The 15,776-nt window shown below is 35.7% G+C and overlaps 1 protein-coding gene across 1 annotated transcript in view; it reads right to left on the reverse strand.

Annotated features, from left to right (window-relative positions):
- Positions 1-15,776, reverse strand: part of ZCCHC7 (zinc finger CCHC-type containing 7) — a 298,818-nt gene that overhangs the window by 73,970 nt on the left and 209,072 nt on the right. Inside the window, exon 6 of the mRNA XM_073591705.1 lies at positions 12,380-12,415. Within this exon, the coding sequence (XP_073447806.1) occupies positions 12,380-12,415 (36 nt within the window). The remainder of the gene's footprint in view (positions 1-12,379; positions 12,416-15,776) is intronic.

The following is a 15,776-nucleotide window of genomic DNA, read 5'->3' on the forward strand; positions in this document are numbered from 1 at the left end:
CAAAAAAGAACCAGGACTGTCCCTGCAGGAGAGTCTGATAAAGCCCTTCTCTAAATTCTCATAAAGCCACACCCTGAACACTTTTAATTCAGATTCTGACAGATTGAAAAGGTGACCAAAAGGTATTTCTGCTCCTGGAGGCAGTTCCATGGGACAAGGAGAGCTACTGCCGGATGCAGTAAAGGTTGTGGGTCAAGACCCTGGTCCTGACAGGAAGACTCCGAGGAGTGAGTGGACTCAAGCAGAGGACAATGATACAAGCTGTTGGCCTCAGGTCCTCTGGAGAACCCCCCAGAAATGCAAAAGGATCATGAGCTGGTGAGTCCCAGGAGATTGCACCCATGGCGTTAAGGATTCAAAATGCTTTGGTACAATTAAAGCAAAGTAAAACATACCAGAAACACCTATGATTCTCACAAGCAACTGTAGAAGCAGGAGAAGTTATATGGCCAGGGGTGATGGAGTCACTAATAGTCGGCAGCAAGGACAAACTATGTCCGGACACTACAGTTAGGTCAGGCACAATTTTCATACTTTTAGCTCTGTATGCCACCAGAATGAAATCAAAATGAAACAATCCAAATGAATTTGAAGTGCAGAATTTCAGCTTTAATTCAATGGGTTGAACATAAATATCAAGTACAAATTTTAGGAACTGCAACCATTTTTATACACAGTCCCCCATTTTCTGGAGCTCAAATGTAATTGGACAAATGAATATAATCATAAATAAAATGCTCATTTTTAATATTTTGTTGAGAATCCTTTACTGGAAATGACTGCCTGTAGTCTGGAACCCATGGACATTACCAAAGACTGGGTTTCCTAATTTCTGATGCTTTGCCAGGCTCTATAACTGCAGCTGTCTTCTGTTGTTCTTTGTTTGTGGGTCTTTCTGCCTTTTTTTTTTGCCTTCAGCAAGTGAAATGCATGCTCAATAGGGGTTAAAATCAGGTGACTGACTCAGCCATTGCAGAATATTCTACTTCTTTTCCTTCAAAAGCTCCTACAATAGCTCACAAAATGAATACACCCCTCATATTTTTGTAAATATTTTATTATATCTTTTCATGTGGCAACACTGAAGAAATGACACTTCACTGCAATGTAATGTAATGAGTGTACAGCTTGTATAACAGTGTAAATTTGCTGTCCCCTCAAAATAATGCAACACACAGCCATTAATGTCTAAACCGCTGGCAGTTTTACAGAAAAAAATCTCCTTAGAGTTTCCTCCTCCTCCCTCCAAGCTGCTCTTCAGCGCAACATCTCTTCTCCAAATGCAGTAAATCCTGCCTGCTACTGTGTGGCATTGCCGGATCTAGGGGGTGCGAGCTGCGCCAACCCAGGCAACTCCCCCGTGCCATGGATGTTGTGCTCGGGCAGGGTTGGCAACGTCCATCAGGAGAAGCGGTCTATAAACTTAGGGGCAGGCTAGCTGCAGCTATAAAAGCTGAGTGTCTGACACTTTTTTTTTTAATATAAATCTTTTTATTTATTTCCTTGATAAACAAACAAAACAAAACATACACATTAGACCAAAATATTAATGCATAGTCGAGATCCATTCACCTTGCATAGCAGCCATCAATTAAAAGAAAATGAAAAGTAAAGAGTAAAATAATTAAAAGGGTACTTTAACAGGGCAGGTGTCTAAGCCATACCATTTATCAAATTAAACATCAATCCACATCTAACATACTAAACTTTGATGCCTTCTATCCACCATGGTCCCAAACATCCTATATATAGAGTTACCTAAATTATGATCAGTAGCCCCATGGGAATTAGATGCCATATACAGTTTATCAAGCCACTTTGCCCAAACTTTTTCATACTTACTAGGACAACCCCTATTCATGTGGGTATCTCTATACAGTGGGAAATTATTATTTACCAATTGTTTCCAGTATGAAAGCGTAGGAGAAGAGTGTTTCTTCCAATGCAAAGCAATGGCTTTTCTAGCATAAAATAATGTAGTATTAGCAAACACTCCGACACTGACACCCTTATGCCGCGTACACACGAGCAGTCTTTCCGTCTGAAAAACCTGAAACTGTCTTGCCTACACACGATCACACCAAAGTCCGTCTAAAACGCGGTGACGTACAATGGGACTAGAAAAAGGAAGTTCAATAGCGAGTAGCTAATAGCTGCCGTCTCATACTTGCTTCAGAGCATGCGTCGTTTTTGGTCCATCGGGAACAGCAGTTTTCCGGAATTCCCAGAATTGATTATGTCGGAAAGATTTAAAACATGTTCTATTTCTAGGTCTTTCTAGGTATTTCTCTATCGCCATCACCATTTAGAGAACTTAAAAAGTTCATGGCTCTGCCTCACCTGCCTCCGCTGACTGCACGTCTCTGCTCTGAAAGGACTCATGAAATGACAGTCTCACCTGGTGATCTTATTCTGAGTATGATGCATTAGAAGCCTTATGATCACACTCCCTGGTTTGCACCTTTGCTACATTACATTCTCGCTGACTCCTGCAGGCACTGAAACGTATAAAAGCTTAGCCCGTTAAGGAAGGCCTTCTTTCCAGAGTCCAACGTGCTCCAGCTCATGTCACCCCTTGGGGGGCCCTGCATAAAGCTTATGTGCCGTGCATGAGAATGCAAGGCATACATTTTTGGTAAGTGCGGCTTCACAAGGGGGATTCACAGTCACAACTGGTGTGGTGAAGGCGCACCTACAACAGCATCTAAAGATTTGTTGCACATTCACCTTTTCAGTGGCACGTTTGCTTTTGTCATCGGTTGCTCACAATCTGGATGTATTTTATTGATCACTTTTGAATCTGGACTTTTTATTTAATTTTAGGGTTCAGTACTATGCTATGTAATTTGTTTTAATGGGACTTCAGTGTCTGTTTCACATAAATCACATATACAGTCAGTTCATTTTGTGGAAGAAGTTTTGACATATTATTATCATGATCATGTGGTTTATTCACAATTAATCACCATTATTTAGTTTTTAAGATTTATTTGATTATACATGTAGCGCCACTATTTCATTTATTTATTTTTGTAATACTACGATAGCGATTGTTTCTTTTTAAGTTGGCAGCTTTAGGTATTATTCACACCTAAGCGCAGTGGAGGGTACCAAGTTTTTTGTCGCAACGCTTGATCACCTTTTAAAAATTTCTAGGTCTGTCAGAATTTTCGAAAAAAAAAGTCAGATGAGGCCCACACACGATCGGAAAGTCCGATGAAAAGATTCCGTCGGACTTCTCCTGCCGCAAAGTCCGACCGCGTGTACGCGGCATTCCAGACCCCAGCCAGCACACTGCCCCACTGCACGGAAGAGAGAGAGAAGGATCTATTTGTTTTGCCTCCTCCCACCCATCTGCCCTGCCCACACTGCAATCCCCCATGTGCAGCCTGTGCCTGAGAAAGGGGATGAGAGGGTGGGAGATTTGGAAGTACAGCAGCCGACAGATGCATCATGGTTGAAAGACTGATTCCTTTGCCAGAGCCCACAGATACCAGCATGGGGTGAGTGAGCAGTTTTCTGAACTCTCCCCATTTCACTACCATCTGTTGCCCCCTCCTCCCAGGAGCTTCACACTACTGCCCATCTGTCCACTTGGGGACAACTCTGCTGGACGCAGATGCAAGGTGGTGGATCTCTGGTGACGCAGATGCAAGGATGCAATGTACAGGACAATAATATATGGGATTGGAGCAATCAATAATAAGTGATTGGCTTGTAGTTCTAATTTTCATCCACAAGATGGTGATAAAATTCCCCTCAGCAATGAGCATGTGCGGTAGCCATTTCAGATGGTCAGGTTATAAATATAGGGACTACAAACAAAAGACACCATTTTCTTTTCGCCATGTGACAGTCAGCTACTCTTGGTTGCTCATTTTCTTCACCTCCGATGAAGCTCTATTTGAAGAGTGAAACATGTTAGGTTTGGGTGATTTGATTTTGGGAGCACCTTCTGACTTTATTTTTATTAAGGTTCACATGATTTAATTTTTGTCCTATCACATTCTTTCCCCCCCTCCCCTCCATTTTTCTTTTATGTGGGGTGAGATATGCCTCGTGTCAATGTTGTCTTGATTAGGAGAGAAGCTTTTTTGTGGAAATGGTGATATATGGGGTATGGGGCTCGTCCATCAGTGGTTACTTGTATCCACATGGATGAGAGTACCGTATCGCATATCTGAGCGATAGATAGTTTCATAGGGCAGAAGATAGATAGCCCACATCTTCAGTAAGACAGTATTTACTAGCATACCTTCTCTTTTTCTGTTCTCATTTTTATGAGTGGCCAATAGATGGGAGGAGAGACAGCTATACCCCCATCTCTTGATACCAGGTGGTGTTGGTGAGTAGACCTTTAATATACATATCCTCTAATACATCCTGGAGCCTTTATATTGAATATAGGAGGAAATTATAACCCTCATATTGTCTATACATATATTCAAGAGAAGTTTTCACCATTTAAACTTGGTAGATGTTAATATTACCACACAGAGATAGAACGTTAATTTTTATATATAAAATGGCATTGACCTCATCCTATAGGTATACCGGTTATAGTCACTTACATAACCTTTATTGTAAATCATAAACATAAGATTTAAATTCAAGATTTACATACCTGTGGTTCTTACTCTTTTTTTTTTTCCATTTTTTTAACATTTAAAAGTTAAGATCATTTTCCTTTTGATCAAATCACTTCTCGTACCCAAAAGTACCAAACCGCAGAATATCTACGTTAGAGCAGAACCAGTTCAGGATGAGCTCTGTACAGAACAGACAGTAATTCCTCCCTTAACACAGGGTTGAAGGTATGCCAACTAAGGCACACAGCTGTTATAATAGTGATAAAGAAAGCACAGTATAATTAGTGTACATAATATTTAGTGTTGACCTAAGTCACCAGAGAACAGAATAATCCAGGATTTTCCATGCTAAAACAAATCTTCCAGCACACATTCTACTTTTAACCGATCATTTTCAAGTATACTACAATACAATCTATCGCTCAGTAACAGGTAGAAACTTATTTCAATATTCTGATAAAATGCATGTAATAGAACTGAAAAAGTGCTCAGGAATAATTGCACACATAAAAATCACTTTAAAGGTCAATACACTTATCCTGGTGGGAGTCAGAGGTGGCAAGTAACAAAAGAGTGTTAAGGTAGGTGGGTGGTAAGGGCAGTGGGGGGATGGGTCGATGGTAAGGGCAGGGGTAGGGGTGGATAGGTAGGTAGGTTGTGAGGGCAGGGGTGGGTAGGTGGCAAGGGCAGGAGTGGGCGAATTGTGGTAAGGGTAGGGTGTAGGGGGGTAGGATGTGTCATATAGCGTGCTTGCACATGCGCAATGTATATTTCCTGCCTTCTCAAAGTTTCCACCCAGAAATCAGTGCAATATGACTGAAAATCATGCTGGCCTGCAGTAGTGTACCCACTACTCATGCGGTATCTGGTGCCAGTACACTAAAGCATTGAGAGAATGGCAGGCACAACAAGCTGTGAATGAGTGAGCACAGTATAAGACATAACTGCATATGCATACATATTGGACACTAATCATGCAATTGTGGACACAGCACTATATTGCATTCCCCATAATAACAGAAACCTTTTCACACATTAAAACCAACAGCCATTTTCATGCAGCTCAAATTCATAATATTATACATATATTTATTTAAATAACTCCATCTTATTGCTACATGTAAATGCTTTACCAATATTTATATCTGCCCAGTTAACCTATTTAACCACTTCAATACTAGGCACTTTCACCCCCTTCCTGCCCAGGCCAATTTTCAGCTTTCAGCGCTGTCACACTTTGAATGAGAATTGCACGGTCATGTAATACTAAACCCATATGACATTTTTAGCAATTTTTTTGAGACAGATAGAGTTGTCTTTTGATGGTATTTAATCACCACTGGGTTTTTCATTTTTTGATAAATTAAAAATTTGAAAAAAAAAATGGGGAGTGCTGTAAGACACTGTTGGAGGTTGGGGCAATTATGAAGAGGGAGTGGTGGTAAAAAAATTATCATATGCTATATAAAATATATGTAAAAAGGTTTAAAGGTTTAACAGAGTTGCTTTCTAAAAAGAAAAAAAAAAAAAAAAAAAAAAAAAAAAAATATATATATATATATATAATATAAATTTGTTTTATAAATATATAAATCAATATATATAAATTGAATGCAGTATAGATAACATAACAGATAAAATAACATAGCTTTGGAAAAGGTGGAGAAACAGAGAATTAAAACCTACTTAGGCTTCAATAACAGAATCTTATCTTTAATAAAAATGAAAACTATTTCAGCAGCAATAGGTGGTTTTTAAACTAAAACTGAAAGAAAGACATCTTTTTAAAGATACTTCACTAGGTTTATTATTTGAAATAATTCCTTTGACAAAACTAGGTACCCTGTCTCATTTTACTATTAAATGACAGTAAAGGTGATGAATTCACACAAATGTACTATACTTATGCAGCATATGTAATTTATAAGAAGACAGCAATACAAAGAAGCAGGTGTAAGAAATATTAATGCGCTTAGCAGAAAAAACACACAGCTAAACCGTTAAAAAGATATTTATTTCATAAGTCACTAGGCTACAAAAATCCACTAAATGATGTAAAGAAGGATGTTTGAAAATGTTTTTTATAGGGTTTGAAAGCACTGATATTATGTGTTAGCTAAAATTAGCTCACACTATAATTTCTCGTAAACAATAAAGAGGTGTTTAAAACAAAAGTTAAAAAAAAATTAAAAATAATTTTCTGGATATTTATGGTGTCCAACAAATGAGGGATGTTTTAATAAGCTCTTACAGAAACAAATAAGCATATATTAGATGATAAAACTGACTAAAATATCAAGACTTCAACAACTGAACACAATAAAAAAAAAAAAAAAAAAAAAAAAAAAAAAAAAGAGAGAAGAAGCCTGTGTCACAAACAACTTTTTTTTTAATACGACTCACTAGTTACTGTGGTGAAATATCTAGTGTGATTAATTAGAACTGACTACATCATTATGTACAACACCATGGCACATTATTTTCAGCTCTGGTAAAATAATAAACATACTCAGCTCTGACTGAGTGGTTATACTTGTCTCCCTGTGTTGTTTCCTCTATGATTTGCTGGTATTGCTACAAACATGATTTAACCTGAGTTATTTAAATATGTTTTTGCATTTTATGTAGTTAATAAAACCAAAATAAAAAGTAAATGGACTAAAATTAAATCTCCTTAGAAATTCAGTACAAGTAATATAAATACAGGAATCATTAGCAACTGTGTTGCACCTCTGGTTACTTCAGTTGGTGTCACCTGAATACTTTAGAGATATAAATTTGCTAGATGTTTCACCAACCCATAATATTTTTTATACCTGAGAAAAGGGGCAGGAAGCATTTTGGTGTCCTAAGTGGTATTTTACCAGGACATTCTTGCTAATGTTCTCAGTTTCATTAAATTATCCCCATGCTAAAAACAATCTTACGTTTTCCATGGATTCCTAATCTAGATATGTGCTCTAGGAGATTTTACTTATAATGCACTGGACAAATATAAGCACACAAAAAATACAAAATTAAAAAGTGCAATGGATACACAATGGTTAAAATATTACTAAAATTAAAACTTTTTTTTTTTTTTGTTTTGAATAGAGTGGAAAGAGATTAGAACACCTGTCCAGTTTCTATTGCTGTCTGTGTCCCCGTTGGGGAGATTCAGCCTCTCTATTAGTCCTGTTACCTTTATCGCCAAGAATGAAAATCGAATTAAAAAATCCAAATGTTGGGAAGTTGCCAGAGGGTAGAATACAGTGTTAATTTTGGCAGCAAATTGCGATTTAGTTTTAGTCTTAGGACTAAAATGGCATTTTAGTTTTAACCCCATTTTAGTCTTCTGCAATTGTTTGAGTTTTAGTCGTATTTAGTCGACTAAATCTCTAGGACATTTTAGTCGCCTAAAACTAATTTTAGTCATCTAAAATCTAATGGGTGTAGTTAAATTGTAATGCATTATTTAAGCATTTCTCTACAATTTCCAAAATCATATACTGCTGGAGTAAAAAATCTAATGTGTTTTTATTTAGGTTATTGAGGTATGAACATGCACTACAGATCAGTGTTAATTTTGACGTCAAATTACAATTTAGTTTTAATCTTTTGACTAAAACGCCATTTTAGTTTTAGTCATCATTTTAGTCATCTCATTTGTTTTGGTTGTATTTTAGTCGACTAAAATGGTATTAAGTTAGTCGACTAAAATGTTTTAGTCGACGAAATTAACACTGGTAGAATAGAGGGGAAATCTTCCAATTGGAACACTAGTTCTGGTGACAACCACTTCAGAAGCATTTTCTTTCACTTCCTGTTTGGTTATGAGACAGGAAGTGAAGGGAAATCTCTCCAATGGGAGGGACACAGATAGGGAAAAAAAAGTGACAGGAGTTCTAATCCTCTATTCTATGCAAAATGAAAAAAGTTCTACTTAAAGAAAAATTCTACAAATGTAACTTGCATAGATGTTAACCTAGTAATTAGATTGCCAAATACTGCAGTTCAGGCCTTTTGGATCAGTAGTGTGTAGTTTTCATATCCTAATCTATCCATCGTCTAACAAAATAGTGCCCTAGCCGACCACAAGCAACAGTGTGCTCTCTGCTAGAGAGCCAGGGCTAAGGCTTCCCTAAAGCGGAACTAAACACATCGAAGTAACAGTTACCCTGAACAGTTCCATTTAAGGAATGCCGTGAATGATAACAGTCACAGGTGCTTGTGCTTTCCACTGAACTGTGAAGCCATCAAACGCCTGGTTCATAACTGATCACATGTGCAGCACCATGGCAACTGAAGATCAAACAGAGGCTAAGATGGCAGCTTCCTTGGCTGTAAAGGATAGGAGGGTTTAGTTCCGCTTTAAGCAGAAAACAATGCGTGCTAAGAAAACATTCTGCAGTGATGCTAATTCTGAGCAAATACCTTGTAGGAAAAAATGCAGTGGAAATGTAAGAACAGGGTAACGCTGCCACACCTGTCACTTTTGATTAAATAATGTTTAAATTGGATGAAATAAGAGGTCACCACATCTATGCAAGGGACAGAAGATGTTACAATGTCAACATGCAACAGGAACTAAAGTGATTTAACTGACAAAGGTGACCGCGATTTCTTTTCACAACTTTGGACGTATTTTGGTCTGACAATGTCTCAATAAATATTGTCAGATTACACGGTAAATAAAACCCCCCTCTGAACAGAAAGATTTACTACATCTAGCTACAAGGGATTTTCGTCAACTAAGCAGGAAAACTGCTCTCCTAACATCTTTTCTTTTATTTTTGAAACCTTTTCATTAAGTGCAAGCAGTTTACTTTACTGTCAGTTTTATGTAAGGTGTATATACCCTGCAGTTGTGTCGGAAATAGAAACCTGAGAAATAGACTTCTAAACCCTTTAATATGTGTGATAACTTTGGTATACACCAAGTGGTTAATAATTTTACATTCACCTACTTTGCTTATGGAACTATTTTGCATTCGGCGTTACAGTTAAGATACAATTTAGAGGAAAATGCTTGTAAAGCTATTAAAACAAATGTTATGGTTATCTGGCATCATTTGTTTTCTGTTTTTAAGGTTCAGTGAAAGTTATTCAGCTGTAGACTTAAGACAGTGGTTGAAAGACTTGTGGCCAATACAGTCTTACTAAGATATGAATAAAGCATCCTTCCATAAAAACTAAAGATTTTCTCTAAAGAGAAATTGTTTTTTTTTTTTTTTAAATCTACAAACACCAGAAAGTATTTTTAGATAAAAAAGATACGCATAAATATTCTGTGCAATTATCCATGCAATGTAAAACCCAGTGCAAAACTTGCAAAAAATGTCATTTCCACAGATCTTTTCTTTCTTTTTGGAGGCATCTGCCTATTGCGAGGATCTTGTCAATATAAAATTTTTTTTTTGCCAACTTAACAATGCATTGGAATTCTACATTTCTTGGGATCACTATTTTATATCTATGGGTACCTTGTTGATTCTGCTTCTACAAAATCCTCTATAGGATGACATAAAATTCAACAAGGTAGAACATATATATATATATATATATATATATATACATACACACACACACACACACACACACACACACACATATATATATATATATATATATATATATTTATATATATATATATATATATATATATATCCTGTAATTCTGTACATATAAGACTTCATCTTAAAATAAATAATTGTATATTTTAAAAGGCAAGCTTGTATCATATCTGCCACTTCCTTTCTAATGTGCTCTAAATATGGTTTCTAAAGAACAGCTTTAACTCTTGTAATGCTACAAAGGGCAGGAGGAAACTGATAAACGGCACAGCTGTAAATACAGGTGCACAATTCTACTGTGAACAACAGCTAATAAACAAACTCAAAACAATTGTGTACTTTTAAGTTGTACGGTGCTTATCATGTACATTTGATATCAAACTTGCACCACTGTTAGATTTGTACACCTAGCCATGTGCATTAGGAAAGGTTGGCTTCCAGATGCAATACAAATAAGTCTATGATGCAAACAAGTTTTAGAAAAAAAATGGTCTTAAGAATGAAGACTAATTATCACCAGTTTAACGATCTGCCCACTGACTTACATGATTTCTCAGACATATAAATGGACTAAAGCAGAACAGAAATCAATGTCTTATAAAGAAGAAAGTCACAGGTGATGTTTAATAAACATGTGTTTTGCATTGTCTTAATGTTTTGAGTAGCTTTAATGTTCAATCATAAAAAAAAAAATGAAATAACATAAAATACAAAATATACAGTTCTGCATAGTAGATATGAAAAAGGCACATCCTGGGTAGGTCTTCTATTATTAACTACTATGTTAGTTTGCCATTCAGAACAAGTACATTCATGCTGCAAGCAAATGACCTGTATCATATTTCATTGATCACCACATTAAAAAGAGTTCAGCTAGTTCACTTGTGTGCTGAATCAATACATGTCAACTAAGTATCTTCATCAGCACAACCTCATAAATAGATGGCCAGTACTTCAATATAATTATTGGATGGCATGTAGACTTACTGGAGTGAGCATTGTAATACATCGGCTAACCAGCAGATGGCACACTTTCTCTTAGCAATCAAGAACACGTTTCACTAAAGATGTTTAAAAAAAAAAGTTTGGTGGGATTGCAATAGTTTGCTTTCCAGCTCATGGCACTGAGCTAGTCTGCAGTTACTTCCAGTTCATAATTGTGAATAAAATAATATCCTATTTGGAAAGAGGTTAAATTCAAAGGAAAACATGTACCCACACAGTAATTGTAACAAAAATCACACTAGAAAAAAACAAAACAAAAAAACAAACATATGCAAGCAGGTTATACAAGCACAACACACAAATCTATTTCAGGAAATCTAACGTAGTAGCTACCATTTTCTAAAATCACCACCGTCTTCAGCTGCTGTCAGGGTTTCAGGTTTTAACTTTTATTCTTTTTGTGTTATGAAACAATATCAGTTGCATGCAATTTGCACTGGGAGTGCTGGCCATTAAGATATATTTGCCAATGACAGAGCAAAATAACATTCATTATCATTAGCAAAAGAATCATCACAAAAAAATTTTCCAATGCATTTGAAATGTTCAGAAAATACTTTCCATCAAAAAAGGAATGATAAATTATTTGTTGATAAATATAGGGGTTCAAATACACTAGTATCAGCACATTTTCATACTTATCACTTATGCAAAAATATACATAAAAAAAAAGAAAGTAATAATGTTTATAAGTAATAAGATGATTCAGGACCAAATTGGGGCATTTGCATAAAATAAGTTAATGAAAAATATTCTTTCGGTGAATTTTTCTATGTTAAGTTAGAGAACTTAAGGTTGACATAAATTTTTGCAACAAATTAACACTTTCATGTTCTGGGTTTTCTATACAGTTAAATAAACCAAGAAACACATTGTAAGCAAGCTGCACAAAGACATAAGCAAAGGTGGAAATTTATAGAAGCAGTAAATGGGCACAATAACAAATGTGGGTTTATAGTCTGTGCTTTACCCAGTGATATAATTGGAATCTCAAACTTTTTTTTTTTTTTTTTTAACCTAGTCAATATTTCTCGCTTTATAGTTCCCAGCTTAAGAACTGCATATAAACCATGATACTGGCTTACTGCTGCATCCTACAGTCCAGAAAAAAATCTCTTCAGTCTCTGATTATCTTTCAGCTCAGGGCACCTGACTACATTTTTGTGCTTACAACTTCATGGAAGAGTAAATAGTTTAGTCGTAAGAGAAAATAATCAAGGTGGATCTACTTACAGTTAGGTGGTACTGCCTCCATATTTCTGGGCAAGCCTGGAATATAAGAAATATTGATCAGTCAAAAGCATGAAACAAGGTGCTTTACAGGCTGTTGGTTTTGGCATAATCCAGCATCCGCTGGTGCCGGTCACAGGAAAAGAAGAAGCTTAAGTAAAAGGGTCTGGATTTCAGCTTCAAAAAACCTGGCTGCACTGTTTAATTGAATTTTACACTGCTTTAACACACCCTGCCAATTTAAGCCAGAAAAGCCTCCACCTCCAACTTTTGGGGATCTATCTGTACTGCAATATTTATCAGCAGTAAACTGACCTCAAAGCTGGGAAAAAAATGTTAATGTTAGCTTACTTTGAAAATAAAGTTTATTATGAAAGTTGCATGCTATGCAACTAAACAATTAAAACTTGAACATTTTCAAAGCATCAAATGTTTGAAATGAGAAAAAATAAATAAATTGAAGTGTGTTGCATTTTACTTCGTCACTTTTAAAAAATGCATTTTGCTGAAACAGGTTTCAAAGATGTGGCAAACATATATTTTATAATGCACTGCACACCATATGCAGAAATGTGAATGCATTCTAAAAAATGTCCATATACAGTACAAGGCCTAAAAATAATAACCACCTTTAGAAACCGTAAAATAAATGGACCAAATACAAAATCAGTTTTAATGTCAAATTTACATTTTTGAAATAATTTGTACAAGGTCCCCGATGTGCTAGCTGAATCTGCAGAGGTTTCCCACACAAACTTTAGGTTTACTGTTATTCTGTCAGGATTTTTTCACATTTTGCAAAAGAAACACCATTTCACAATGGTTTTCCCTAATCCTTGCTTAACTTACAGTAAGACAATTTTTGTTGTGGTATACTTAAAATACATGCCTCAAACTGATTGCATCATGGGCTAAATGAAACCAATAATACCACTAATGTATAAAGTATCAATTTGTAATTGCATTTATTTTTTTATAAAGTAATAGCATTATAATTCACCCTCTACCTACACAGTGAAAGTCCTTATGTGACAGTTCTTGATAACAATTAAAAAACAAAGCTACTATACACTCTACCTGTAAACAATATGTATAGTAGGTATAAATCATTTAAATAACTACAAAAGTAACTAAGGAAATGATATATATCTTTAATTTAGGTTTACGTGAACCCAATGTTTAATATTTGAAATTTCATGATATTTACCTATATAAACCCTACTGTAAAACAATGAGCTTACTTTATAGATCCTTGTAAACTTACTTTATGTATCTTTATAATATTGTATACTCAATAAACTTCTTTTGACAAGGAAAAAACAAAGCTACATGTGCATCACCCTGCCTGACCCATTTTACGGTTCCTCAACATCAGATGTGACTAGTCTGGAAAATGCCTCCTGACCACATATCTCGCTACTGTGAAGTTAAATTGTTTCATGTACTGAGAAATGTTTACCTTTTAAGCATGTTCTAGGTATGTATGTCTTTTTTCTCTATGCCATTGCATTGTAAGTTTGAAAGTCAATTTATTTCACACCATGTTTAGCAATTAGTTATTATATTGTGTGGGCTGTTAAAGCCATCTTCTTTCTTACTTTGTATTGTACTCTGACTAGCAAAAGCCTTGTAACTGTAAAAATAAGAAAATAATTTAATGGAAAAGCAACTTGTTTTTAAAACCTTGCCCCCTCTGAATCCCCCCCCCCCCCACCCCAAAAAAAATCTAGTAGCTCAGAATGTTTTGATCCTAGGTCTGACATTCTAGGAATGATGTAATTTACCTACATGTAGACATTCTGCATTGCTTACGCTTTGTTTTCATATTTACTGGCAGCTGTAAAAAGTGAATTTTCCTGGCTGTCAAAATCCAAATGAAAACATTTGCTCACAGTGACAATTGAACCAAAACTATGAGACACGTATCTAGTGTAATATGCAAGGACATACTTATTATAGGAGTTGACTTTGTCAAGCACCAGTAAACCTGTAACTCTGTCACTTTTAATAATACATACACTAAGTTTATGTAAACAAATATAACTAATACAAAAGGCTTGGATAGAACGGTAGCTTAGGGACCTCTGAGAGGTCAACAGCCCGAGTATCAAACATCCTAAAGTAATTATTGGATTGTCAAATTAAGATGTCAAATTCCAGAAACTTAATCTACTGAACTGTTTAGTATTAGATGTTCTCAAAACCCCCGCTTATGAGTATAGTCTGGGTTAACAAAAAATAGACAAGTCTCTCAAATTAGTTTAAATATGATAGATGGCATAAAAATAAATGTAAAGGTAGTATATTCTACAGGGGTTCTTTCTTTCAAGTCTTAAAACCAACAGATTTCCTAAAAGAAAGAGAGAAAAAAACAAAAAACACAAAAAAAATAAATAAAACTCAATATATATTTGAAGTCTAACAAGAGTGCACCAATGGCTGTACTGTTCTATTATATATGTACTTCACTTTAAAAATGTATCAATTTTTAAAAGACAACTGCAGACAAAAGTGCAAAAAAAAAAAAAATATCTTTGAAGATAAACAGAAAGATACATACACAATAAATGATATTCATAGAAAGAGTATTATCAATATTTATTATTAGTATATAAAGGAAGAATCGAATAATATAGACAGGATTATCTCCAGTTTTGAGAGGTGACACCATACTTACACCTGTACATAAAAGCAATAAGTAACACAGAAAATAAACAAGTAAATGCATATATAGTCTTTTAACAACTGATTTTATCTTTTTTTACTTCCAGAGAAGCAGGAGGATTTAAAGGATAAGTTCGCTTTTTCACAAAAAATTCTAAATGCACATTTTTTTTGCAGGTAAAAAAATGTGCATTTATTATTTTTTGTTGCAGGAGCCTGTAAAGCATTGCACCCACGATAAGCAGATTGCTGGTGCCATGCAGGTCTCCTACAGATCTGTCAGTGTATCGGCTTGCTCATACCTCATACAAGCAAGCTGATACACGCTGACAGGAAGAATGAATGAACTACCAGAGTGCTCACAGCTCTGTGGTAGTTCAGTGAAAACTACAAGACAACAGCCGTAAAGGCTGCCGTACCTCGCACCTTTCCATTTCCAATAGCGCAGTGAATACCCAAACGCGTTTTTTATTTTAATTTTAATAGCTAGCGGGGGTGGGGAGGTTGGAGAACCCCGCTAGCTAGTGGGAGGTGCAGGGGGCGGTGCATTCATAACATGTTACACCCCAAATATGGGTGTAACATATTATGACAGGTGAAGTTATCCTTTAAATATTCACTACCAAAGCAACTAGACTTACACATATGTTCCTTTCTTTGTACCTAAACACAAAGGTAAAAAAAAGGACAAACACTGTTTATGGGAGGAGTCTGACAAAGGATAGAGACATACAGA

Source organism: Aquarana catesbeiana, linkage group LG01, assembly GCF_042186555.1.
Source record: "Aquarana catesbeiana isolate 2022-GZ linkage group LG01, ASM4218655v1, whole genome shotgun sequence".
In the NCBI taxonomy this organism is placed as follows: domain Eukaryota; kingdom Metazoa; phylum Chordata; class Amphibia; order Anura; family Ranidae; genus Aquarana; species Aquarana catesbeiana.